This window comes from Lynx canadensis, chromosome B4 (assembly GCF_007474595.2).
Source record: "Lynx canadensis isolate LIC74 chromosome B4, mLynCan4.pri.v2, whole genome shotgun sequence".
In the NCBI taxonomy this organism is placed as follows: Eukaryota; Metazoa; Chordata; class Mammalia; order Carnivora; family Felidae; genus Lynx; species Lynx canadensis.
The window spans coordinates 37,393,399-37,419,959 of NC_044309.1; the positions used below are offsets into that span (position 1 = coordinate 37,393,399).

General features: G+C 51.0%; 1 protein-coding gene across 5 annotated transcripts; it reads left to right on the top strand.

Annotated features, from left to right (window-relative positions):
• The first annotated feature begins 58 nt into the window (after window positions 1-58).
• On the top strand, window positions 59-26,561 carry SLC6A12 (solute carrier family 6 member 12). Of its 5 annotated transcripts, none has more exons than XM_030321840.1 (16): window positions 59-269; window positions 2,140-2,224; window positions 4,295-4,571; window positions 10,522-10,656; window positions 13,675-13,815; window positions 14,639-14,726; window positions 15,710-15,842; window positions 17,294-17,428; window positions 19,176-19,279; window positions 19,595-19,719; window positions 20,131-20,243; window positions 20,702-20,839; window positions 21,552-21,654; window positions 23,504-23,604; window positions 24,318-24,488; window positions 25,643-26,561. In XM_030321840.1, exons 3-16 carry the CDS (start codon window positions 4,358-4,360, stop codon window positions 25,784-25,786), a joined length of 1,845 nt encoding a protein of 614 aa, XP_030177700.1. In that variant the 5' UTR covers window positions 59-269; window positions 2,140-2,224; window positions 4,295-4,357; the 3' UTR covers window positions 25,787-26,561. The 5 variants fall into 5 exon arrangements, with proteins under 5 accessions (XP_030177700.1, XP_030177699.1, XP_030177707.1 ...); XM_030321839.1 differs by lacking the exon at window positions 59-269 and adding an exon at window positions 570-882; XM_030321847.1 differs by lacking the exon at window positions 59-269 and adding an exon at window positions 570-882 and having other exon boundaries at window positions 19,625-19,719.

Here is a 26,561-nt window from a genome sequence, read left to right on the forward strand (position 1 = left end):
CTTCACTTCCCAATACACTGGTGTGTGTGAGTGCGTGCACACACACACACACACACACACACACACAGAGCTGCTTTCTGTCTGGGAGTCCCAGGACAACAACTTGGACGGGATTCTGAGCTGGGAGGAAAAGGGAAGGAGAAGAGGTGGACAGTTTCCCTCTCAGGTCCTGTCTTTCTGGGTATTCTTGCAAGCCGCTTCCCCGGGACTGTCCTGGGGACCCAAGGCATGGAGCTGAGCTGACCACGGGAGCGGAGATCGGGACTGAGGTGAGCAGGAAGTGGAGGACTGGATGTGCCTTCGCAGTGCCTGAGAGGTGCCTCAGAGGGGCTGGAGGGCTGAGTCCCAGGTGGCAAAGCTTTGCAGAAGTGTGTGTGTCTGTGGTACAAAAACCTGGGACCGGAGGAAAGTCTGATGCTTGGGACTCTTAGGACAAGGGGCATCACCCCAGCTTCCCCAAACCATGCTCAGGGACCATCCTGGGAAAGTACAGAGATCGGGGGCTGGCCCCAGACAAGCGGGGAAAGAGGGGTGGTCACCTGACTGACAGGGAGGGGAAGCAGACAGTGCCCAGCGATGTGGGAAGGGAGAGCAGACAGGAGAAAGCTTGGGCATTCCTGAGGCCCCATGACCTGCAATTAGCCACGCAGATGAGGGGTTTCTGCCCTCCCCCACAGGTGGGGCAGGGCAAGCAGGGAGCCAACTGTCTCCCAGAAGGAGGAAGCAGCCTCAGCTCGGGGTGCCGGGGAGGCATGAGCATGCTTGTGCCAGGGAAGGGCAACGAGGGAGCCGCCGGGAGGTGCAGGCGGCCACCAGCTGAAGCGAGCAGCCCACAGGGTGTGAAGGACTAGACGGAGTCAGGTTTTGGTGCCATGCACACAGGTATGTGTGTGCAAAGGGACGTGACGGGAACGGCACCAGTGTGTGTACGGAAAAAGGAACTGGTATGTGGGTGTGGGCTGCAGCAGGGGCTGGGGCATCCCATTCGCCCCCGTAGCCGGGGCTGGCCCGGGAGGGTGATGGGCTGCACTGGGATCCCGGCGGCACACGGGGGGCGGCATTTCCCCACCTGTCTGCTCCTCCGCTAGCCCCCGGCCAGGCCTCCGTCTTCATGCCCAGCTCCTGAACACGGTTAATTCCGGACTTGCTAGGCCTCTTGAAGATTTCCTCGATGGGCAGACTGAGCCCAGTGTGGGTGTAGGTGTCTTTGCTTCTGGAGGGCATGGATGTGCGGTGAGCTCCAATCCGTGCCCCGTGCCCTGCTCCAGCTTAGCGGGGGTGGGAAGGTGGTGCGAGCGGCTGGAGAGCTGACCGAGACGGGTGGACCCTTGGGAAGGGGGGGATCTCTGGAAGGCATCTCAACTGTGGATGACACCGTTGTTTATTCCTAGCACACAGCGGGGGGGGGCGGGTAGAAGGGTACCGTGGAGACGGGGTGAGGGAGGCGGAAAGGTGGGGCGTGCCATCCTCCTGGCTTCTTAAAAGTCACCCCAGAAGGAGAGCTCTGTACGGCTTGTTTTTGTATCTGACATCCTCCTGGACACTTCTTCCCTGAGTCTAACTTGAATCGCACTTGCTGCACTGTCAGCCTGTTTCCCCTTGGCTTTGCCGTGGCTCTAGGCCAGCTTTCCTTCTCACATGCTCTTGCTTTCATTCTGCCATTCCGGTTTTTCATTCTAACACACAAATTATGATCTTCCCAGTAACCTTTAAACATTAAAAAAAAAATGTCATTATCAGCTCATCAATGTATGTTCTCTTGTCTCCCTTCCCCCATCCCGATACAACCCAAACCCTGTGCCCGAGCCGGGCTCTCAGATTTGCTTCCTCATCCTGCACTCGCCTCTGGTTTCCCCTCCGTTTACTCCTTTGCCCCAGCAGGTCTCCCCTCCTTCAACTGTCCAGGACAGCTGGGCCCTGGAATAGCTGCTTTTGGTCTGCGAAGTAAGGCTTGTCCCTTGACCACCCCCTTGGTGACCTGTGTGCTCGGGCTCACCCTGAGCTGAGCTACACTATAGCTCTTGGTACTTGGTACTTGGTCAGGCAAAGGCAAAAATCTCTCCTTGTCTTTCATGGATCTTATTTTTACTCCCCACCCTCCCAATGCCCTTGTTGAACAGGGATCATTCTCTCTTCCAGGGAGACTTAAAGCCCAGAGAGGAGGTGTGATTTGCCTAAGGTCACACAGCAAGTTAGAGACTCAGCTCCACTGCTTAGTGTATTGGTAAGTTTATTCAAATCATTCAAAAATAGTTTTCCTGAACACCTGGTGGGTGTCAAGTCCTGTTCCTTAGCCTCTCTGAGCTTCAATTCCTCATTTATAAAATGGAGTTAACAGTAATACCTACGTCAAAGATTTTAATGAAGATGAAATTCAGTAACGTACACAAAGAAGTGTATGTTTTTGGCACAACGTTAACTTTTGTTAATATTATTATTGGCTAGGTCTGGACTAGAACTTGGGTTTCATGTCTGGTGCTTTTCCATTAACATTTTTGAATTCATTCATTTATTCCTCCACTCATCCATTCATTTGTTTGATAATGAATTGGGGGCCATTGGTCAGGGTACCCTAACCCCAGTTATGTAACAACATCTACAGCTCGTTCAGGTACCCGCCAACTTTTCCCCTTGGGGCCAGACTGCCCTGTTTTTCCAACCTGACACTCTGGCTCTCAAAGCAAACCCCCCCCCCCCCCCGCCACCTGAGGTCTGACAGTCTCCTCTGAACCTGGGAGCTTTCTTCCCCTCCTCCCTCTCCTCCTCCTCCTCCCTTCCTTCCTCCTCCCTTCCCTCCTCCCTGACACCAGAGGCCCAAGACCTCTGATTTCCACTGGGTGCTTCTCCTCATCTCCTGTCCTGGGCTGCGATTGCAGTGGAACCCTCTGAGTCCCCATACCAGAATTTCCCCCTGCCAGGCTTTCCCATTCCTGGGATAACCTGTACCCTCGAAGTCACCTTCAAAAATTTCCATAACCTCAAATGGCTCCTGCCACGCCTTTCTAACTGACTTGGGCTTGGGCTGTTGCCTGGGTTAAAAGGACCAACAAATAAACACAGACACTTCTTTTAGTAAAAAGAATCCCTTGTGTTTGTCTAGAGCCTTGGAGAAGCATGGAGCACTTGGTAGCTTCTGGTCACTTTGATTCCCCCAGCGCCCCTGGAGGTGAGGGGCAGTGGGTGGGCGCTTCCCTCTGGAGCCCGGGCACCTCCTCCTGGCAGCTCACTGGGAGCCAAGGCGGAGGTGGCCTCAGGGCAGCTGTGTGTAGGGGAGGGAGGGGAAGGCAAACACGGATTCCAGGACAACACCGCAGTGCTGCAATTTATCTCCCGGGGGTTGACAAACGGATGATGACAGGCACAGAGTAAAGCTGAGAACGACCACATCATTTTTCTGGCAGTTCAGGGAGCTTTGGGCTCTTTAGGGGAGCAGGGACTGAGGAAGAGCAGTGACCCGCTGTCATGGGCAGCCACTTCTGGGTCTCCCACGAGGGGCCACCTTGACCTGGAGATGACCACTACCCAAGTGAGTCTCGCCCTGGGATCTCCCACCAGGACCCCTTGCGTGTTCTCAGGACAGAGGTATGCCGGAGAGAAAAGGAGCCAGGTTTCCCTCGAAGGCCGTAGGTACTTGGTTCTGGTGCCGATTCCGGGTCTCACCTGGCCTTGCTCAGAGGCCCCACCTTCTCCTTCCCTCCCAATCAGACACCCAGGGCTAGCTGGCTCCCATGTTTACCCTGAGCCGATCAATGACCTGGCACGGGAGTGAGCACACAACCGCTAGGGGAAGACCATGCAGTCACCTAAGCCACACTTGCCCTTTGACCTCCTATCACCCCTGGCAGGCTTCCATCCCTCCTGGGCTGGAGGCCGGAGGCTGGGCTGGCGCCACTCAGTGGACCCTGTGGAGCTGGGCAGATGGGCCCAGCGCGCATGGTGGCTGGCTGTAAAGCTCAAAAGGGACTCGGAATAAAAGACCCCGAGCCCTTTCCTCCCAGTCCACTCCTGCGTGGTCTTCATCTCTCGAGGCCTGGGTTTTTCCATCTGCAAAATGGACAAACTAAGATTGGCTCCCTATTTGGTCTCTGAGTTATGAGAGCAAAGTGTAACTTCAGGTGTAAAAGTCCTTGAGAGTTCAGGAAGAAAATCAACAGTCCGACAATATTAAACAATATTGCAACCATATGAGATATTACAGCAATGTTATACGGATGACAAAAGACGAGGATGGAGAAAGCAGGGGTGGCGGGGCACGCACTGGGGTTGCACGGCTCACCCCTTGTCCTCCCACCAGGTGCGCCTGTCTCCCCATCCTGCCCGCTCCCGGCTCGGTGGCCCCCCCATCTACCCCGTGGCTATGGACAGAAAAATGGAAGTCCCCGAGGACGGGCCTCCTGTGGTCTCCTGGCTCCCTGAGGAGGGAGAGAAGCTGGACCAGGAAGGCGAGGACCAGGTGAAGGATCGGGGCCAATGGACCAACAAGATGGAGTTTGTGCTGTCAGTGGCCGGGGAGATCATTGGGCTGGGCAATGTCTGGAGGTTTCCCTATCTCTGCTACAAAAATGGAGGTGGTGAGTTCACTTTGAGGTAGGCGTGGTGGGGAGAGCCGTGCCTTGACTGCCAGGCAGGGCCCACCTGGGCGCCTCCTGCCTGGCAATGCGGTAAACCAGAAGGAGGCTGGAATGGAGTTTGGAGGGCTTGGGTCTGAGTTCTAGTTCCGCCTCAGGGTCTTCCTCTGTGAAATAGGGATGGTGCCTCCCAGGGCTCCGGTGAAGGTTAATCGAGGTAATGGGCAGGACCAAGGAATCTGAGTGTTTAGTAAGATACACTACTAACAATCCTTCATTATTCTGGACAGTGTCAGTGGCTGATAGGATTCGTTCATTCGACCTGTGTTACTGTGGGCCTACCCTGGGCCAGGCAGTGTTCTAGATACAAAACAGAACATATTCCTAGTGCAAGGTGGCAGATGACAGACAAACAAGTAAAATGCGTGGTATGTTGAATGGCGAGTTGTGGAACGGTGAGAAGCAAAGCAGGGAAGGGGTGGGGCAAAGCTGGGTCATCGGCGGGGAGGGGGTGGGGTTGAAAATGTGGAGCAAGGTGAGCTGCAAAGCTTTAGCTGAGGAGGTCACATTTGAGGAAAGACTTGAAGGAGGTAAAGGAGTGAATCGTATGGACAGTTCTCAGGTGAAGAACATTCCAAACAGAGCAAACAGTGAGTGCAAAGGTCCTGAGGTGAAAGTGCATCTGGCATGTTTGAAGAGGAGGGCAGAGACAGATGGGGGCAAGAGTAGGGGAAGGGATCAGAGAGGTAACAGGGCCCATATCTTGTAGCCTCTGCTCTGAGTGAGATGGGAACTGTAGAAGAATTTGATCAGAGAGGTGATATTACCTTGTTTATGATTTTTTTAATTGAAGGAACATTAATTTTATTATTTTTCAGCACTGGTAATAAAAATGAGTAGGGGCATGGTGGGAAGGGGCCAGATTAATCTTTTTACGTGTACAGTTAAATGGTTTTAGCCTATTCACAGAATTGTGCAACCATCACCACAATTGATTTTAGAACATTTTCATCATTCCAGAAAGAAGCCCCGAAGCCATAAGCAGTCACTGTATTCCGTGTCCCTGCCAACCCTTGGTGACAACTAATCTACTTTCTGTGGCTATAGATTTACCTACTTGGAATTTTCATACAAATGGAAGAATTCATTTATATGAATTTATTTGTGACTGGAGAGATTCTTTTTTTTTTTAAGTTTTTAATTTTTATTTATTTTGAAAGAGAGATAGAGAGTGAGCGGGGGAAGGGGCAGAGAGAGAGAGGGAGACAGAGAATCCCAAGCAGGAACTGTGCTACCAGCACAGAGCCTGATTCAGGGCTCAAACCCATGAACCGTGAGATCATGACCTGAGCTGAAATCAAGAGTTGGACACTTAGCCGACTGAGCCACACAGGTGCCCCTGTGACTGGACAGATTCATCTTTCCCTTTTGAAAATATCTTTATTCTTCTTGTGCAAATTGCATATGTATATTGTGAAATTAGAAACATTCCAGAAAGGTAAAAAGAAGAAACATTCCTATTTAAAGGTAATCATTGTTTAGAAAATCCTTCTAAACACGATTCATATTTAATTTGACAAGTATTTACTGAGTATCTACTATGTAACTTGTTCTGTGTTTCAAAACTTACAGTTATTATTACAAGCTGCTTGAACTAATGGCTCCAAAGAAATAGCGTTGGGGTTTCCTGGCAGGTCAGGGATATGGAGGCAGGCCTGGGAGTGGGGGATAAATCCTGGCCAGAGATCAGGGGAAGCAAGAAGAACTTGTTTCTTTTCTTTTCTTTTTTTTAATGTTTATTTTTGAGAGAGAAAAAGAGAGAGGGAGCGAGCCAGAGAAAGAGAGAGAGAGCATGAGCAGGGGCGGGGCAGGGGAGAGTGGGCCGGAGGATCTAAAGCTAGCTCTGCGGTGACAGCAGAGAACCGGATGTGGGGCTTGAACTCACGAACTGAACCGTCCTAGGCCAGTTTCACGGACACACAGGGTGTTAATGCTCCAGCTAAAGAGGACTTAGGCTGAGCCCTCATCTCATAGAGCACGTGGAGGCTCAGAATGTTTAGCAATTTGCCCAAGACCGTAGAACCAGCTGGTAGCTGGTAGCCTGCTTCGCAGGCTCCTGCATCCTCTCCCTGCCGTCCGAAAAGGAGACAGGTTTTCGGGTTCCAGGGCCCACGCTGCCTCGTCCCACCTGGTGGCTGCACTGTGGCTGTGGCCTCTGTACTGTGGGGCGGCCTGGGGAGACAAGCACCTGTGCCAGTGTGCAGTGACGCTGGGCTGAGCCTGGGTCATCTGCGAAGAGGCAGAACCAGACTGCATTTCCTGGCCAGGGTCTGTGTTCATTTCTGTCCCTTGTGTCCTCACTTGAGCTCTGCCCCAACCTAAGTACCTGGAGGAGGCACACTGCCCACCCCCCCGCCGGCCCTGGCGTGTTTCCCTCACCTTTAACAAGAGACGCTGAGCCAGATCAAAGGTCCCGATCTGAGGTCACTGGTGTGTGGGGGTCTAGGAAAGTAGTAACACATGTTCCTCATTGCAGACAACTTGATAATGGATCTGTGTGGGGGACATGACTTCACGGACCAACTCAAATGTCAACTCGTTGCTTTAGGCTTTTACAATTGCACTGACTCATTGCGATAATAGGGTTTATCTCAAGCTGACCATAATTCTCAGTCGGCAGTTAAATATAGTTTTTACTGATAAATGAATCAATTATTATTGCTTAATAGATAATTATTATTAGTTAATAAATAGTTTTGTAGAGAAAAATCTTTCCAAAAGGATAAAAAACAATGTTATTGGTATAATAATGTCTTTGGTCACAAAAAAGCAGGGAGTCACTAAACTAGATCATCTTCAAAAAATGGTTCACTCGGAGAGAGAATTTTATGAATTCTGAGTTTCCAGATGACAATGGAAACTCAGTGGTTCAGGAGTGTGTGCTTGGCAGAGGTAATAAGGCCTACCTTAGAGCAGAGGGAGGGAGATTATAAACACGTCTCAAGTTATCCTGTCTTCACAGATTCCTGTGGGGCATCATCAGGCCTCTGGTGCCCAGAGTCTGGGCAGATGCCAAGAGAAATGTGGGCCAGGGCAATCTCCCCAGGTGAGGATTCTCAGAAGTTCATTAGAGGGGAGTGTGTTTGCAGTGATAGTGCGTTGGAAACCCAGGGAGAAAGCCAAGGATGGAGAAACCATCCAGGCGATCCAGAACCAACCTCCTCCCACTGCTGCCCATGGCCCAGGCCCTCACTGCCCTTCTGGGGTGGACTCAGGCTGACGGCGGCCCATCTCCAGGCCTCCTGAGCTCTCCCCAGTTTCCGTGGGGCTGAAGTCTACATGCCAAGGGTAGAGCTGAGACTGTCTCCTTCAGTAGAGAGAAGGGCCTCCACACAAGCCAGCAGAAGGGGTCCATGGGTCACAGGCCGCCACAGACCAGACTTTGGGAAAGTGCCCTCTGGGAGAGCCCCCAGCCCAAACACTTCTGAACGCTGCCCCTCAGCCACCTAAGCCACATAAACTGGAGTCAGTGATGGTACCGGCACTGGGTTGAGGAATGTTCCAGCAGTACTCAGGATGTACCGGCAAACCTGGGGTTAAAAGAGTTACTGGCTGTTATGGTTCTGTAGGGCCCAGAAGACTCGCAAATCCTTCTGTCTCACTCTCACATATCGCTACTGGCAGCACAGATTGGTGTGAGAGTCTGGGAGGGCGATTTGGAAATGCATGTCAAAGACCTTAAAAAAATGTTCAAACCCCAAAGGTGGAAATCCACCCAAATGTCCCTCAATGGACAAATAGACAAACATGTGGTATATACACAAGAGGGAATACTGTTCAGCCTTAAAATGGCATGGATAAACCTTGAGGGCATAAGCACTGTATGATCCCTCTTTATGAGGTGTCTAGAATAGCAATTCACAGAGAAAAAGTAGAATCGTGGTTACCAGGGGCTGGGGAGAGGCAGAGAACAAGGAGTTCCTATTTAACGGCTACAGAATTTCAGATTGGGTTGGGTAAGAAGGTTCTGGAAACTGATGGTGGTGATGGTTGGATAATAATGTGAATGTACTTAATGCCACGAAACTGTACACTTAAAAATGGTTAAAAAGTAAAATTCATGTTATATATATTTTACCACAAAAAAAAGCAAAAAAATAAATATGCATACCCTCTGACCTACAAATTTGTCTACTGGAAACTTATACTGAGGAGCAAATTAGGCAAGTGCACAAGGCTGTGGATAACGGATCACAGCAGAGTTTCCAATAAAACAACCAAAAATGCCAATGGGAGTACTGATGGAATAAATTAGGGTAGATGCATAAGGCAGAATACTATATAGCCATTAAAATTATGACATATGTATTTATTGATATAATAGGTTCTTGATGTGTTTTTAAATGGTTATCAAGTGATTATAGTAGGTTCTCACTTTTGCAAAAAAAGAAGTATGTATGTGTTTGTGTGTGTGTGTGTGTGTGTGTGTGTGTATAAAAAACTGAAAAGGTGTACAATGCTTTTTCCCTTTGCACTTTCTATTTTGTCTACAAAGTAAAGTGGATTACTTGAGTGGTCTTATGATACAGTGGTTAAAAGCACAGGCTCGGGGTGCCTGGGTGGCTCAGTCGGTTGAGTCTCTGACTCTCGATTTCAGCTCAGGCCATGATCCCAGGGTTGTGGGATTGAGCTTCTCATTGGGCTCCATGCTGATTGTGGAGCCTGCTTGAAATTCTGTCTCTCTCTCTCTCTCTCTCTCTCTCTCTCTGCCCCTCTCCCCTGCTCATACTTGAGCTCCCCCACCCTCTTCCCCTCTCCACTGCTCACACTTGAGCTCTTTCTCTTTCTCTTAAAAAAAAAAAAAAAGAGCACAGACTCAGGATCAGACCAGCTGGGTTTGCGTCTCAGTTTCCTCATCTGTGTCTTAGTTTTCCCATCTGTAAAATGGGGATAACAATAGTACCTACCCCACAGGAGGTGGCTTTGTTGAGGATTTTGATGCTGGTGAGGCATTTACAAGAATGCCTTACAAAGACACCTGGGTGCCTCAGTTGGTTGGGCGTCCAACATCGGCTCAGGTCATGATCTCATGGATTGTGAATTCGCGCTGACAGCTCAGAGCCTGGAGGCTGCTTTGGATTCTGTGTCTCCCTCCCTCTCTGCCGCTCCCCTGCTCACATTCTGTCTCTCTCTCTCTCTCTTTCAAAAATAAATAAACATTAAAAAATTTAAAAAAAAGAATGCCTTAGATACAGTAAGCAGCAAATAGGTGCTAAGTGTTATTATTGTACAGTAAACAATATTCCATTCACCCATGGATACACTTCTGAGGTGAGGTCACTATCTTAGTGACTGAAGTGGGCACTGATGGCTTAGGGTTGTCTTCAAATTCCATAATTTATCAGATGCTTTTTAGGCCTGGCCTCCTATGGGGGCCTGTAGGTCAGTGCTTTATCACATGGCTACTGAAACCCCAGTGCCCGGGAATCTGCCTGAGCAGAGGAAGGGCCTTGTCTGCTAAGACCCCAGTTCAGACCAGAGCCTGGTGGAGGGGAAAAAAAACCCTCTGAAAATTATTAGAGGGAAAATAATTTTTCCAAGGTGTTTTTGTTTGTTTTTCTCTAACATGTAACAAACTTGATAATTTAATAAGCATATCAAATTATACAGAACACATGTTTTTGTTCCAAAAATAATAAACTGACTGAGTTTGTGAAGCACACTGAGAAAATAAATAGTGCGTCTGTTAGGATTTCCACCTAAATTTTTACTCATTTTTCTCCAAAGGCCTTTCCTATCCTGAGTGGGGTTCAGACTGGAAAATTTCTGCCTGTCCCTGCCAGCAGATGGGAGGAAGCCGACTTGGGCCCCTGGGAGGGTGAGGAGGGTGACGAGCACTGGGGCACAGGTCTCCGAGGACTGAGGGCTCAGCTCCTGCCTCCTTCTTCCACAGGAGCCTTCTTCATCCCCTATTTCATCTTCTTCTTCACCTGTGGCATCCCAGTGTTCTTCTTGGAGGTGGCGTTGGGCCAGTACACCAGCCAAGGGAGCGTGACAGCCTGGAGGAAGATCTGCCCCCTTCTCCAGGGTGAGTGTTCCCTTTTGCCCTCCTACCAGGGCCCCCAGGGGCCTCTATCCCTCCGTCACCCCATTCCCCTTCCTTTGGGGCCACCGCTTCCTAGTCATCTCCTCTCATCCCGTGCTAAGTGCTGTGGACGACCCAGGAAGTGTCGCCAGACTTTGTGGGGCCCAAAGCTTATAGATGCTGGGGAGGAAAGCATTCCTCAAGAAAGACAGCACAAAATTGCAAGTGAAACTTCAGATGAGGAGCCTTGGAAGGGGTCCTTGCAAGTGAGGAATCCTGAGCTTCATCTTCCTTGGCTTCCTGGAAAGCTGTTCCTGGGTACATGGCGTGGTCCCAGAGTACATAACAATAGTCATGATGATGAAGATGATGTCGTCTGACATCTGCTCAGCCCTGCTACGTGTTAGGGCTCATGTAAGCACTTTACATGCATTTCCTCATTGAACCCTCCAGTAATAACTCTCTTAGTTATTTGTATATGAGAAAATGAGGTCATTCGCTAAGGATTTGAACCCAGGCCTCCCTGAGCTGCAAATTCATGCTATTTCTTGTGTTCGGGATTATGTTAGGGACAGTTCCTGTTCCCCCTATGGAGTTGCTGGCACTAGTGTGAGCAGTTTGGAGTGTCCTTCCCTGACCCCATCTTTAATTGATTGGACCAGTCCCCTGGGGGCCAGTGGGAAGCCCAATCCTGGTCTCCAAGAGGTTTCTTGCATATTTGAAATGAGGAGAGGACTCTTTCCCTCGTGTCAGTCCCTAAGGGAGCCCAGGGACTAGGCTATCCGGGGTTGCTGCCCAGCTCGGTAGGCTGGACGGGGGTGGGCATGGTAGAGAAACACTGGTTCCTGAGCAGGCCAGGTCCCTGACCACTGAGTGGGGGTTTGGTTGGGGTACAAGGCTGGTCTGGTACTGATCCCTCTTGGGGCGTCCATGGGGCCCCTGTAGCGGCAGCAGTGAGCGGCTGGGGCAGGGGGAAGCTTGGCCCACATGCATTTCTACTCATGAGTTCCGGCTGCTCCAGGAGTGCTGTGGCCTCAGCCGGAGCACAGAGTTTCTCAGTGCTCTGCTCCAGACCCCAGAGCAGCCTACTGTCCCAGCCAGTTGGGCTCTATCCCAAGGTCCACGCGAGCCCCTGGGCGTCCAAAACAGGGGCCGGCCTCTCTGGCACGCATGTACTAACTCTCCAAGGGAGTCACCACAGACAGGGGGAGCAGACTAAGCATTGGATGGGGGTTGTGGGGAGCGATTGCTGCTCCTTCTGTCTTTTCCAAGCTGAAGAGACTCCAAGGCCTGGGGTCTCAGGGAAAGGCTCACTCAAGGTGTGTGCACCTATGTTGGTGGGAGGGTCCAGGCTGCTTACTGCCTGCCCGCCACCTGCCTAACTGCACCCAGCCCACAGTTCACCTCCCAGGGAGCCTGGGCACACCCTGTGCTCGCCCACCCTCCCTCTTCAATTTGCACACAGGCACAAGCTTCCTCCTCTCAGAGAAGGGGCACCTCCCCTCCCCAGCCTGGCGCCCTGCCTTCTCCAGGGTCAGGTCGGTGTTTACGGGGCGGGCGGTGGGAGCACAGTGCGTTCCGGCGGGCGAGTGGCCGCACAGTGGCCGCTTGTTTGGGTGTGTGGGCGTCTGTGGGCGCGCTCTGAATATCCCCGCCACCGGCTCCCCCGGGGGACCCTCCTCACCATCAGCAGCCCCAGCCACCGCCCCTCCCGAGGACCAAGTTGCCCTGGCCACGGCCACTTTAGGGCTCCAGTCCCCCAGTGCCTGGATGCTCTGCAGGGACCCAGATGCAGGAAAACACGGATGGCCTCTGGTCGAGTTTGCCAGGCCAGCGGGAATAGACAATCGGGGTGGGCTTGCCTGGCCAAGGGGTGGTATTGTTGACAGTCAGCATTGATTCTCCAACCTGCCCTGGGGCTGAGCTGGCCTTCCTTAAGTCGTTCTTGAGCCCGGGCGAGGACTCAGGACTCAGGACAAACAGGCCTGTGATCTGTCCTCTGCCCAGCTTTCACACCTCGGGACTAAGAGCCTCCCTGGCAACGTGCTACTTTTAAAATTACTGTGGCAAAGATCCCACGTTTGCAGGAGCAGACGGGCTGGGTGGGGGTGACTGCGCCTGCCCTTTGGTACCTCCCCCCCCATAGGGAGCCACAGCCAGCCTCCAGGCTGCTCCTGGGTGTGAGAACGCCTCTGCCAACACTCTGGCCCCGCACTCTGCAGCGAGGTGGCGTGCGGAGACTGACTCACGCTCCAGAGTTCTTGACAGTCAGCGACCACTTCTCCTTTCTTTTTTCCTTGCTGGTTTCTTTTGGTTTTTGCACTTATCTTTTGGTTTTGCACTTTTTATTTTACAAGTAATGCATGATTGTCACAGAAAAACTAGAAAATGCAGATGGACAAAAGGTAAAAAACAAACAAACTTTAAAAAATGAGCCGAAATCCTATCACCTAGATAGACAACCACCGTTAACTTTTGGATGACAATCCTTCCAGACTTTATCTCATCAGAAAAAAAAAAAAAAAAAAAAAGGTATACATTCAAATATATATTGCAAAAGTGGAAGAATGCCTGAGATGGTATTCTGTAACCTGCTTTTCTTACTTAGAAAAATATGCTGTGGGCATCTGGGTGTCCCAGGAGGTTGAGCGTCTGACTTCGGCTCAGGTCATGATCTCATGGTTCGTGAGTTCGAGCCCCGCGTGGGGCTGTGCTGACAGCTCAGAGCCTGGAGCCTGCTTCAGATTCTGTGTCTCCCTCTCTCTCTCTGCCCCTTCCCTTCTCGTGCTCTGTCTTTCTCTCAAAAATAAATTTAAAAACATTAAAAAATAAAAATAAATTTAAAAAGAAAAATATGCTGTAAATGGCTTCTGAGGCCAACAAGCAAACCACAGGTGTTCTGTTCGTTTAGTACCCAATGTCCTTCTAGCCACAGCTGGCAGCTTCTATGTGACTTTGTTGGGCTAACATTGATCTCTTGGATTCTATTTGTTGCTCCCCATGCCTGCCCTACTCCCGAAGGCATTGGTCTGGCGTCGGTGGTCATTGAGTCCTACCTGAACATCTACTACATCATCATCCTCGCCTGGGCTCTCTTCTACCTGTTCAGCTCCTTTACCTCTGAGCTGCCCTGGACAACCTGTACCAATACCTGGAACACAGGTATCCATCATTTCAGCCCCTGGGAGGGGGCCTCTCCTTAGGGGTTGGGCCTGTGGTGGCTGGTGATGGCGAACAATGACAGAGCACATGGTATAACTTGCCTCAAAGCCAAGTTCTGTGGCCTCTGGTGCAGTTTTGTGGGAGTCTAGGCTAGGTTCCCATTAGGAGAACCAAAAATCCAACAAGACTGTGAATGTTTTATATAACTGCAGGGGGTTATCCTCACTCCCTCTGTGCCAGGTGCTAGAGATCCAAGGGTGAGCACTGGCAACGTGGCCCCAGCCCTCCTTGAGTGTGTGGTCTAGTGATAGAGACAAGTTAATAAAACAATCACAAATTGCAATGGGTGAAAGAAACATTGCAGAAACTATACAGCAGTGGGAGGGAAAGAGCTAGCTGAGGCCTGAAGGATGAGAAGGACCCAAAATGTGAACAGCATAAGCCATGTGGGGGGGAAGAGCAAGCCCAAGGACTCAGTCCATTCATCTGCTGAGTGGAGAGAGAGTGAGCAAGTTATAGGGGCAGAGGGGATTCGAGGTCTGTGTCAGAGGTTGGTGGGCGGGGTGGCCAGAGAAACAGCCAGATTCACTGGAACAAGAGCAGTGTGAGGCACATGAGGAGGGAGGCACATGGTCCCATGAACCACTTGAGTGGCTAACTCCTGGGAAATGGGGGCTCCAGGGGAAGCTCTTGGGACTGGGAATCATGGGGACTGCTGGGCTGCAAGGTCAGAGGGTTGGAGGGACTAGGATGTGAGGGCATCTCTCCCCATCTGGTCCCCAGCTGATGCACAGCCCCCCGCCCCACCCCTTGTTCCCAACAGAGCATTGCGTGGACTTTATGAACCATTCAGGAGCCCGCACAGCGACCCCGTCTGAGAACTTCACTTCACCTGTCATGGAATTCTGGGAGTAGGTGCTGGGCTTGGATGCCATGTGCTAAGGGCCCCAAGCAGGAAATTTGGATGTCTGAGGTCTGGGACTTGGAGTACAAGTTTAAGCCTTTCTGTGCATGCTCTTCAGCACTTACCCACCTCCCACCCCCACCTCGCACATCACTGAGCCATGAGGGAACACTCACATCAACCCACACGTGTCCACAGGTGCACAGCAAATAGTCTGTCCCAGCTAAGGAGAGCTGGTTGTGCACATCGCTCCCCAGCTTTGTGTTCAGTGATGTCATGTTGGTGGCTTGAAACTGGCCAAGGAGGAAGCATTTGTACTGCAAAAACTGGCAAACACTATACTCACACCTCCACCCTTCCCTTGACTACACCCTTACATCTGCCCATGCCCACGTGTCCACCTTCGTTCTGACACAAGTATACCTGTACCCTCACCCTTACCTAAAACCCACACTTATTTACCAACACTCACATGTGTCTACCTACACCCTCACACATTTACAACCCCATGTCACCCAAACCTCACACATGTCCACCAACGCTTACGCACACACATTTCCACTACTCCCTACACCCTTTAGGTACTAAAACACATTCAGCCCCTCTGTTTGATACCCATGTAGTTGTGCATCAGCCTGAATATCTACTCTCCATCTACTTATCCATTTATTATTTACCACCCTCACTCTCTCTCTTTCTCTCTCTCTCTCTCTCTCTCTATCTCTATCTCTCTGTACAACAGAGAAAGCTGGATGGTTAGAAAGACAAAGATACCTATGGGATTACGTGATTTGGTCTTCTAACGGCCAGGGGCATACAGACTACAGGTGGGAACATGGCATGGCCATAGGGGAGGTGCAGGGGGATGGGGTGGGGAAGCCTGGAACTTGAGATGTGTGGGGTCAGCTCTAAGAATCAAGAGACTTGAAGACAAAGGCGATTTGTGCCCCTGTAGCCTTTCACCTGGTTATTCATTTTTTCCATCCTCAGGAGACGTGTTTTGGGCATCACCTCAGGCATCCATGACCTGGGGGCCCTGCGTTGGGAGCTGGCCCTGTGCCTCCTGCTTGCCTGGGTCATCTGCTACTTCTGCATCTGGAAAGGGGTCAAGTCCACTGGCAAGGTGAGGTGTTCTGGCTCCTGGTAAGCTCTCTGCAGCCCCCCAGAATCCATGGAGACACTCACAGAGTCCCTCTGGAGAACTGAAAGAGTAGTTTAGGGGAGAGGCATGGTGAGAGCAGGGGAAAATGGTAGGAAGAGGTTAGCTCAGCACAAGGAAGGACTTTCTCTTTCAATATTACTTTAAAAGACCTGTTTACATAAGAAACATGCAGAGCAAAATGAGAAGCATAAAAGTCCCCCTAATCACTGTTGGAGCCAGCATGGTGGCAGTTTGGATCTACTAATCCCTGTTAATGTTTTGCTGTATTTCCTTCTAGTTTCCTTTTTAAGTATGCTTGTGTATATCTGTATCTATTATGTGTGTATATTACACAATTAGGATCATACACTTTTATGACTTGCTGTTTGCACCTAACAACACAACAAGACAATGTTTGGTAAGAACTAGCACACAGAACTATCTTTGAGGTGGTGAGTTTCCAGTAATCACGGGGGTTTAAGCCAAGAATGGACAAGAGTGGCTTATTGTATGTGTTGAGAGAGTTCAGACTTGAACACTTATTTTCAACCCAGGGAATCTCAGGTGGATGCCTCATGCTTTTTAAAGCCAGGAGTAGACAGGATGCTGACTTCTCTGATTAGCCTGTTCTTGGGGGGCAGCCTTGCCTTTCCACGGATTGTTGTAATTATAATAAAACTAGAAATAGTGATAATAACACAGATATTGCCATCCCCGTGGGTTAAGGAGCTAAACTTGGTCAGGGGCCGAGTAGACCCATCTGAGTGTCTCCATGTCCCAGAGCTCAGGCCACTGCTGTTTGCCCAACCCTAAGCCTGGAAAAGTGCAGTCTAAGTTTTGCCACAGGTCATTGCGGCGATCTGCTCCCCCTCCCTCACCACGTCCCACACTCACCAGGTACATAGGGAGACCAGCTAGGGTGAGGGATTAAGGGAGAACAGATTCTGGATTCTATTTTTTTTCTACGTTTATTTATTTTTGAGACAAACAGAGAGAGTGAGTGGGGGAGGGACAGGGGTGGGTGATGGACAGAGGATGCCCGATGTGGGGCACGAACTCACGAACTGGGAGATCGTGACATGAGCTGAAGTCAGACGCTCAACCGACTGAGCCACCCAGGCGCCCCTGAATTCTAAAATAGTCTTCGAAATGTTATGGCTGGAAGCTTGTACCCCTCCCTGTCCTTGTTCCCTCTTTGCCCTGCTGATGTATATCTCACAGTCTGCCTGCCAGGGCACCTAAGACCCACTGGAATGTGTAAAGGAAGACAGGTGCTCACACGCTCTCAGCATCTCTAAGAAGGTGTCGGACCCTGAGCTAGGTGTGACTCATGCTGCCTGAGGAGGGGTGACAGGAGGACTACTGCAGACTCCCTGGTACCTCCTGGCAGCTGTGTCCCCAACAGCAGTGACCTGGCCCCGCTTCCCCTCCAGGTTGTTTATTTCACAGCCACATTTCCCTACCTGATGCTGATCATCCTACTGATCCGAGGCATCACCCTTCCGGGAGCCTACGAGGGTGTCATCTATTACCTGAAGCCAGATTTGCTTCGCCTCAAGGACCCCCAGGTAGGGGTTGTGCTGGGGACCCTTTCCCAGATGCCTCCCACCCCAAACCAGAGCTGTACTTTTGAAAATCTGTAGTTGCTTTTCTCTTGGTTTAAAGGCAATATATTCCCCCCTGCAAAAAAATTAAAAAGGGGCGCCTGGGTGGCTCAGTTGGTTGAGCGTCTGACTTCAGCTCAGGTCATGATCTCGCGGTCTGTGAGTTTGAGCCCCACAGCAGGCTCTGTGCTGACAGCTCAGAGCCTGGAGCCTGCTTGGGATTCTGTGTCTCCCTCTCTCTCTGCCCCTCCCCCGCTCATGCTCTGTCTCTCTCTCTGTCAAAAATAAATAAACATTTTAAAAAAAGATTAAAGGCAATATATCTCCACTGGAGAAAAATTAGATAAAGGTGTCTTGTAATCCCACCACTCAGGTATCATCTCTATGAGCATTTTAGTATATTTCCTTCCAACTCTTTTTCTAGTTGGTGTTGTGTATCTTTGTTTTAATGTATTTGAGATATTTATATACAGAGAGATGCATCTTTTTTCATTTAAATTCCACTGTAAGCATTTTTCATGCTATCACATTCATTTGTAGAAGTCATTTTAAATCCTTGCATAATATGTCCTCCATCCATCATCCATTCGGTCACTCATTCACCCAAAATGTACTGAGGACCCGTTCAGTGCCAGGTGGCTCTCTGACCATGGAGTGGGGCAGTGGGCAAAGCAGACAAGGCCCTGTGTCCTCTGAACGCTCACCCCTGGGGTGGCGGTCCTCACTTTCTCAATCTCTGATTCTTGGACATTTAAGGTCATGTAGTTTTTTATGATCGTATATACAGCTGCATTGGACACCCCATATTTAAATCTCTTGCCACCTCTCTGATTATTTCCTGATGGCAGTCAGCCCTGGAATCACTAAGTCAAAGAGCATGTGCCTTTAAGATTCTTGAAATGTACTGGCTTTAGAGAAATGTGGACTTTCTCCCCCAGTATTGGAGGGTACCCTTTTTTCTGCAGGGCCCATGAGAGATTCGATAATAATTTAACCTTTGGTAATTTGATAGATCAAAATAGTATCATTTTGTTGTCTTAATTTTTTTTTTTTTATTTTTTACTGCTGTGAGGCTGGACATTTTCCCACAGATTTGCTGGCCATTTGTATTTCCTCCTCTAGGACTTGTCTGAGCGCATTCTTTGCACCCCCTCCCCGTGGAGTCCTGGTGGTGTTTTTCTTTATATTTTAATGAAGTGGCCTGTGGCACTTGTTGAATGAGCCAGGTGCTCTCAGTTCTGCCCTGCAGGTAGGCTTTGCCTTCTCGGGACACCGCCACTCCACCTGAGAAATTCAAGTACTTGGTGCCTACGAAGTGCCCCCAGAGGCAAATTTACTTAAAAAAATTTTTTTTTAATGTTTATTTATTTTTGAGAGAGAGACAGAGAGTTGGGGAGGGGCAGAGAGAGAAGGAGACACAGAATCTAAAGCAGGCTCTAAGCTATCAGCACAGAGCCAGATGTGGGCCTCGAACTCAGGAACTGTGAGATTATGACCTGAGCTGAAGTTGGATGCTCAACCGACTGAGCCACCCAGGCGCCTCTCCCCCAAAAGAGGCAAATTTAAACCTGGCCTGCCAGTGAAGAGATTGTGAGCAGAGAGTGGGGAATAAGCGACTCTGAAGGCACACCCAGGGGGGCCCGCTGGGGCTGAGGGGTGACGGGCGGGCACCCTCCCACTCCTTCTGCCACTTTCTTGGGGTCTCACGTAGGTGTGGATGGACGCGGGCACCCAGATCTTCTTCTCCTTCGCCATCTGCCAGGGGTGCCTGACAGCCCTGGGCAGCTACAACAAGTACCACAACAACTGCTACAGGTAGGGCTGGGCGGTGGGGACGCTGTGGGACCCCGGGGCACCAGACCTGCCTGCAGTGATGTCGGGGAATCAGCTTCATCTTGCAGACTCAGTGTCTTCCTTCCCTCCTCTTCTTTCTTCCTCACGTTCTTCTCTCACCTTCCACTACATGACCGTGGTCTTTCGCCCATTCTCTCTTCCATTTCTCTCCTCTCGCATATTTTGCCTTCCTGTTCCCTCTCCTCTCCCCGCTTGCTGTCTTTGGATCTCCCCTCCCTTGATGGATTTCTTCCTCATTTTCCTTCCTGGTTCCTCTGCATTGGCCCCGCCCCGCAGGGACTGCATCGCCCTCTGCTTCCTCAACAGCGCCACCAGCTTCGCGGCCGGGTTCGTGGTCTTCTCCATCCTGGGCTTCATGGCCCAGGAGCAGGGGATGCCCATCTCTGAAGTGGCCGAGTCTGGTAGGTACCACTTTGCTGTCTGGGCCCTGAGGGGAAGGGGGGTCAGGGAACACAGATCCCTCCTACAGGGTCCCAGGCAGAAGTCCCAGCAGCTGGCTTATGAGAACCTTTCAGCAACTGGGGGCAGAGCTTGGGCCTTCTCATGGGAGGGAGGGAGGTGGGGGAGGGCACTGAGGGCGGGTAGCCCCACGGTTGTGTGCAGGGATGGATAAATGGATGAACCAATGCACAGCCAACTCCCCAGAACCAGAGAGCAGAGTAAGGGGTGAAACTACCCTGATCTCTTGAACCACTCCCCTAAACGCTTTCCCCCTTCCCCCTGTCCCTCCACACACACAGTGCCTTGGGAGAAGGCTCTTCGCCAGGGCAGTGAGAGCCAGGAGCTCTCCTGACTGTGCTGTGTGCCTGCAGGTCCTGGTCTAGCCTTCATCGCGTTCCCCAAGGCGGTGACTATGATGCCCTTATCCCAGCTGTGGTCCTGCCTTTTCTTCATCATGCTCATCTTCCTAGGGCTGGACAGCCAGGTTCGTCACCCCACCCCGACCCTCCCTGCCCTGGTGACCCTCTTGCCAGCTTCTGAGGTTCTGGGCTTTCCCTCCCCCCCCCCCAACTCCTTTTCCCCTGACCTACATTCCAAGCCCCACTCCACTTTCCAGGGTTTGTCCTTGCAGTTGTTTGGGTGACCCTTGGCCTCAAGACCTTCTTCTGTGAGGCGAGCCACCTGCTTTCTCCCCCCACAGCCCCACCCCCCATCCTGGGGACGGAACATATCTCCCCCTCCAACCCTCACTCCTGGGACCCTCGGTCATAGAGATACGGCCGAGGGCAGGGCTGGCCACCCTGTTTCTGCCCCTGTGCCCCTTCCTGCGCTCCTGTGCATCAGCACGGGTGAGTGGGGTGCGAGGTGGCCAGGGCAAGGCCACGCCAGGCAAGGCCCACGGGCAGGCGGTGCCTCTCACCCCGGCTTCCCTCCTGCCCGCAGTTTGTCTGTGTGGAGTGCCTGGTGACAGCCTCTGTGGACATGTTCCCCGGTCAGCTCCGGAAGAGCGGGAGGCGAGAACTTCTCATTCTCACCATTGCCATCGTGTGCTACCTGCTAGGGCTCTTCCTGGTCACGGAGGTGAGCAGAGGGGGGCGGCCTGCAGGCAGGGCCCCAGGCTGAGGGAGCCGTGGGGTGCACTGGTGACCCTTCTCAGAGCCCACCTTCCTCACAGCAAGGTTGTGGGGACCACGAGGCAGAACCTACCTGTGTTAGTTAGCTGTCTTTCCGTGTCGGGTGACAGACACCAAATGCAAGCTAGCTTAAGCAGAAAAGGGAGCCTTGGGGGGGCCAGGAAACTGCAAAGTCTAGGGATATTTGGTTTCAGGCATGGTTGGATCCAGCTGGTCCAATGACATTGTCAGGAATGCCCTTCTTAGCCAGATTCCCCCCCTCATATTAAAGAAGGTGGGTGCAGCTTCAGGCTTACCTTCTGCCACCCACCCAACCCCACAGGAAAGAGAGGGACCTTCTCCAAGAACACGGTAAGTGTCTGGCCCTGGCTGTCCTTCGGGCCTGGAGAGGGGAGTGGAGCACTCTCAGAGTGAGGTGGGGCCAACTTCTAGGAGATACGATCCCCGGCAGGCAGTTCCCAATGTCCCCGTAGCTGTCAGGTTGTTGTCCCGATGTTAAATGAAGGGCCTGTCTTGCCTGGCCAAACTGCCTTCAGATGCAAGGAACAATTTCCCATGGGCCGAGCAGGATGTGTGCCCAGATGGGTGTGCGCCCTGTCCCCGAGGAGCGGGTTCCCTCCCCCATTGGCCAAGGCCCAGCTCTCCCTGCCTCTCTGCAGGGCGGGATGTATATCTTCCAGCTGTTTGATTATTACGCTTCCAGTGGCATATGCCTGCTCTTCTTGGCAGTGTTTGAAGTGATCTGCATCAGCTGGGTGTATGGTAAGTGGAGGGGGGAGGTGGGGAGAGCCTACCCCTAAGGTTGTGAGAGGCGGGGTGTGCCAGCCCTCTGGTTTCTATAGGTCTTGGTGTTGCTGCCCTGGTTCTTTTCTCTGGGAACTTTGTCCGCCTCTGGGAACCCAGGCGTTTCTCATTGTGGCAGACAGAGCTGCGGTAAGGACAAAACTGATTTCCTGCACTAGTGAGAGGAATCAGAAACAACAGTGTGCCGTTTTCTTGATGTGGAAACTGCTGGAGGCACTTCATCAGTGGGAGTCCTAGTCAGAAGAGATCTTCAGGGCCACGTAGTCTGAGCCTCCACACATTCCCACACTCCCTTTCTAGGTTACCACCCAGACCTTGCTTGAGTACTTCCAGGAACAGAAAACTCGTTCCCACGTTTTTGAGGTAGCTTTTTTTGTTGTGGCTGTTATGCATTTCTTTCTTAAACTAAAGTGAGTTCTGCCTTCCATTGACTGCCCTCAACCTCCCTGACCCCCCTCAGTGCTGGGGCAACTGGCCAGTGGTGCTGAGTGCTGTGACATCCATGCCATTGTTGTGCCTGATGACAATAGAGGAGAAATCTTTATGCATGGAGTCCGTGCACTGCTGAATGCCAAGCAACGTGATGATTGTATCATACATTCTCCCTCAACCCACACAACAGCCTGTGCAGGGGAGGTGAGGCTCAGAGAGGTAGGTCTCTTGCCTGAGCTCACACAGAGAGTAAGTGGGGGAGGCATCATCATACCCAAACCATCTGACTCCACTGCACCAGGTTGGGGGGGAACACATTGCTAGTGTAACAAGGCTCAGGGCAGAGAGGGTAGGTGGGTGCCGTGTATTGGGCATAGGTAGGAAAGCCACGAGAAGGTTTTTATTTTGCTACTCTAGGCCTTCTTTTTTGGTGTCCTTTCCTTTCCTGGGACAGGTCACCTGTCTTCTCACCTCAAGCATCTGATGTCTTTCTGATTTTCCCCTACTGCTCCTCAGAACTTGTTCTCAAAGAAGATCTGATAAACTCAATCACAGAAAGGTATAAGTAGCTGAGAAACCTTAGTATGTTACCCCTTCCTAGTAACATCTGGTTTTTAACTGGGGGAAAAATTTAGAAGCCAAAGGAATGACTCCCTAATGGTGGCATTTCATGCCCATCAGTGATCAGCGGAAAGTTCCTTTTTTTTTTTTTTTTTTTCCTGAGGAAGGGTTAGGGGGCCCTCCAACTGTCTTTCCCAATCAGCGGCCCTTTTCTTTTTGGGAGACTGGCTGGATCTGGATCTGGAGCAAACGTGGAAACAGAAGGACAGTAAACAAATCCAGTCAGTGTTTCCACAAACACAAAGCAAGCCTCTTAGCAAGATTTTCTAAGAACACAGAGTGGCTCCTCCAGAGTGTCGAATCTAGACTGTTGTTCCATTCCCAGAGGCTTTCTGGCCTTATGTGAGTTCAGCACGCTATGCTTGGAACAGTGGGAACTTTGCTGTTTTGACTTGAAACTGAAGTCATGTCTGAGGCATATATAAGTGAGCGTTTGCACAGTCATTGTGCCCATTTTAGGCTCACACCCACCTCTGTGGTTAGTAGGGTCTTCATTCCTAGACAAGGGGCCAAAGGATTTAACTGGGAGGTTAGGTGACTCTCTCAAGGGCACCTGGCTTTTTGGTGGCAGCCCCTTCTTCCTCCTCGCTCCCTGCCTTGTGGTTGGGGTGCCAGGGACCCATTTCATTCATGTGCCTGGATCCGGTTTCCTCTCATAGGGTAGGGGGAAGAGTGCAAAGCCAGGTGAGTCCTTCCCAGATACCATGAGTTCTTCCCTTCCTCCTGTTCTCACACTCCCCTCCCACCTGGGCAGGGGCAGATCGGTTCTATGACAACGTTGAAGACATGATTGGCTACCGGCCATGGCCCTTGGTGAAGATCTCCTGGCTCTTTCTGACCCCTGGACTTTGCCTGGTATGTGCCCACCCAGCTACCCCTATATCTCCTCCTACATCCAGAAGACTCGGGGACAAGGAACAGGATGCCCGGGTTCTGGGGCTCTTTTCCTGCCTGTCCAGTTACCTTGGGAGGCTGGTCCATTTCCACTTCTGGGTTGGTTCTCCTGCCCTTCCTTCCTGGGACCATTTCATCTCTCTGCTTTACCCTCTCTCATCATTACCCTACAGTTTCTGCTCCCTTCCTTTCTCATAGCGCCTCCATCCAGCCGCCAGACTTCCCAGTTATGGTCTCTTTCTGTCTGCCTGCTCAGGGCTCCTCCTCCCTCCCCTCCCCCACCACCTCCTGTCTCAGCCCTCCATGGAGTGATGCCTTGGCCCACAGCTTGTAATGGCTTTTACTATTCTACCTCATTGAAGCACCTCAGTGTATTTATTTATCTATCTGTGTATTCTTTTAAGTTGATTTATTTGAGAGAGAGAGAGAGAGTGAAAGAGAGAGGAACCAAGCAGGCTCCTCACTCCACGCTGAGCCCAATGCAGGGCTCGATCTTATGACTGAGATCGTGACCTGAACTAAAATCAAGAGTTGGATGCTTAACCACCTGAGACACCCAGGCGCCCCCACTTCAGTGTATTTTACTTGTCCTCTGTCACTGGATATTTAAGCAGCTAAAGAGAGGATTTCAAGGGCTCTCTGTCTAATCTGCATCCACTTCTCCCTCTTTCCAGGCCACCTTCCTCTTCTCCTTGAGCAAGTACACACCTCTCAAATACAACAACATCTATGTGTACCCTCCTTGGGGCTACTCCATCGGCTGGTTCTTGGCTCTGTCCTCCATGGTCTGCGTCCCTCTGTTCATCATCATCACCCTTCTGAAGACCCAGGGTTCCTTCAAGAAGGTAGGGGCCAGGGGAAGTGATATATTAAAGGGGGTTGCTGAGTGAGGTTGCAGGCAGGGCACGATGGGCAGGGCCCAGCTCTGAGTGTGGGACAGCTCTTTGGTGTGATGAAATCTCAAAGAGAAGGGTCTTTGAAGACCAGTCCAATGGCTTCATTTCCAGAAACACTCAAAAGACCTAGAGTCCTAGACCTTCAGAATCTGACCTCCAGCCAATCATGTGGGCAGATTGACCATGGGTACACTGTCAAATGCTTATGGAGGAAACTGAGTCACAATAAGAACTTCAAGGTGCCCAGACAGAGATTTATAGGGCACAAATTCCTTGCTCCCAGGAAATTAATAACCAGCTATCATGGTTCATTCCTGGTTTCTTTTCTTAATTCTGCCTGGGGAGGCATGGGCAAAAGCTCCCTGTTTAGAGTTTAAGACATGCCTTCCCAAAAGGGGATAGCGCATGCTCCACAAAGACATTACACTTGCAGAAATCTACCTGGCCTACAAGTAATGGAAAACCCGACCTGCAATAAGCAAATAGGCTTATTTTCTTTTTACATCAAGAGACCAGAGATGGGTGCTGCTGGTGTTTGGCTCAGCTGCTGAAAAGAAGTTGTTAGGGCCAAACTCTTCCTCTATTTCTGCACCTCCATCCTGAGCATGTCTTTTTATCATCATGCTTACCACTTCATGGTCACAAGAAGGCTGTCATCATTCCAGTCATCACATCTGCATTCAAGGCAAGAAGGAGGCGAAGAAGATGGCACCAATAACAGTAATAATAGTAGTACTGCTCCTCATAAAAAATAATAGGCACTTATTGACCAACTGACCCTGTGCCAGGCACTATACTATGAGCTGTGTACTATTATTATCTTCGTTTTACAGATAAGGCACAGAGGGGTTAAATGGGTTGCCTAAAAGTTGCATAGGTAGTAACATAGCTGGGACTAGAACCCAGCCCATTCATGCTCTTAATCGCCACGGGATTGATCGTCTCTTCTCTCTTCTCAAAATATTTATTCATGTATTTACTCATATCGTGCTGGCTGCCCCCAGTGTGCCTGGCTCTGTACCAGGCCCTGGGGATACAACCAGGATGAAACAGCTTTGTCTTTCTCACCGGTAGCACCCACTCGTTCCTTCTTCTCTCCACAGCGCCTGCAACAGCTCACCACCCCCGACCCCAGCCTCCCGCAGCCCAAGCAACACCTGTGTCTGGACCGTGGTACCAGCCAGGACTGTGGGCCTTCCCCAACAAAAGAAGGACTAATCATTGGGGAGAAGGAGACCCACTTGTAGGACGTGGCCAGCAGCCAAGTGGCCATTGAGCCAGGAACCTCTGTCAGGGCCACTACAGCAAACAGCCTTTGCCTCTGTCCCTTACCACAGTCCTGCTGAGCACCTCTGTGAAGTTCATGGGTGCCCCCGGCCAGAAGCCACGCTGCTCTCTCCTCAGCGAGGGCAGCTCCTTCTGGTGGGCTAGAGGCGGTCCCACTGCACCACGCCATACTGTTGGAACACACCTTCTTATTTATAAAGGAGGGTGGTCTTTTTTGACCACCATCTGATTCTAACATATTACACTGTGTGGAACTCCCACTGTAGGGATGTTCCTGTATCTGGGGATGTTACAGCTTACTATATTTGTGCATTGGGAGGGTAGCACTGATGGGAATATGTATCATGCTTTGGCTTGGAGAGCCCAATGGAACACACCATGTTGGAAGTGACAACGAACACACTATTGGATTCTGACATTCCATTAGAGGGGTGCTTCATTAGGCTTAGTGTTCTGGAGTCAGTCCATGGGGAAGGAACTAGAGAAACAGCCAAGAGGCAAGCCTTCACAAGCCATCATTGTCTTAAGGTGTCCCTAGCTGCAGCCCTAGTTCCACATGCTTCCTGCAATGTTGTCCTCAACTCATGGAGCATTGGAATGGAAAGAACTTAGAGATGATCCCTAGACTGTGCAAATGCATGGTGAGGGTGTCTGTACTTTCCTATGCCTGCAACAGACATTGCTGATTGAGTCTTTCCCACCTCACAGTCCTTTCAAATACAGTGCTCCAGCTGC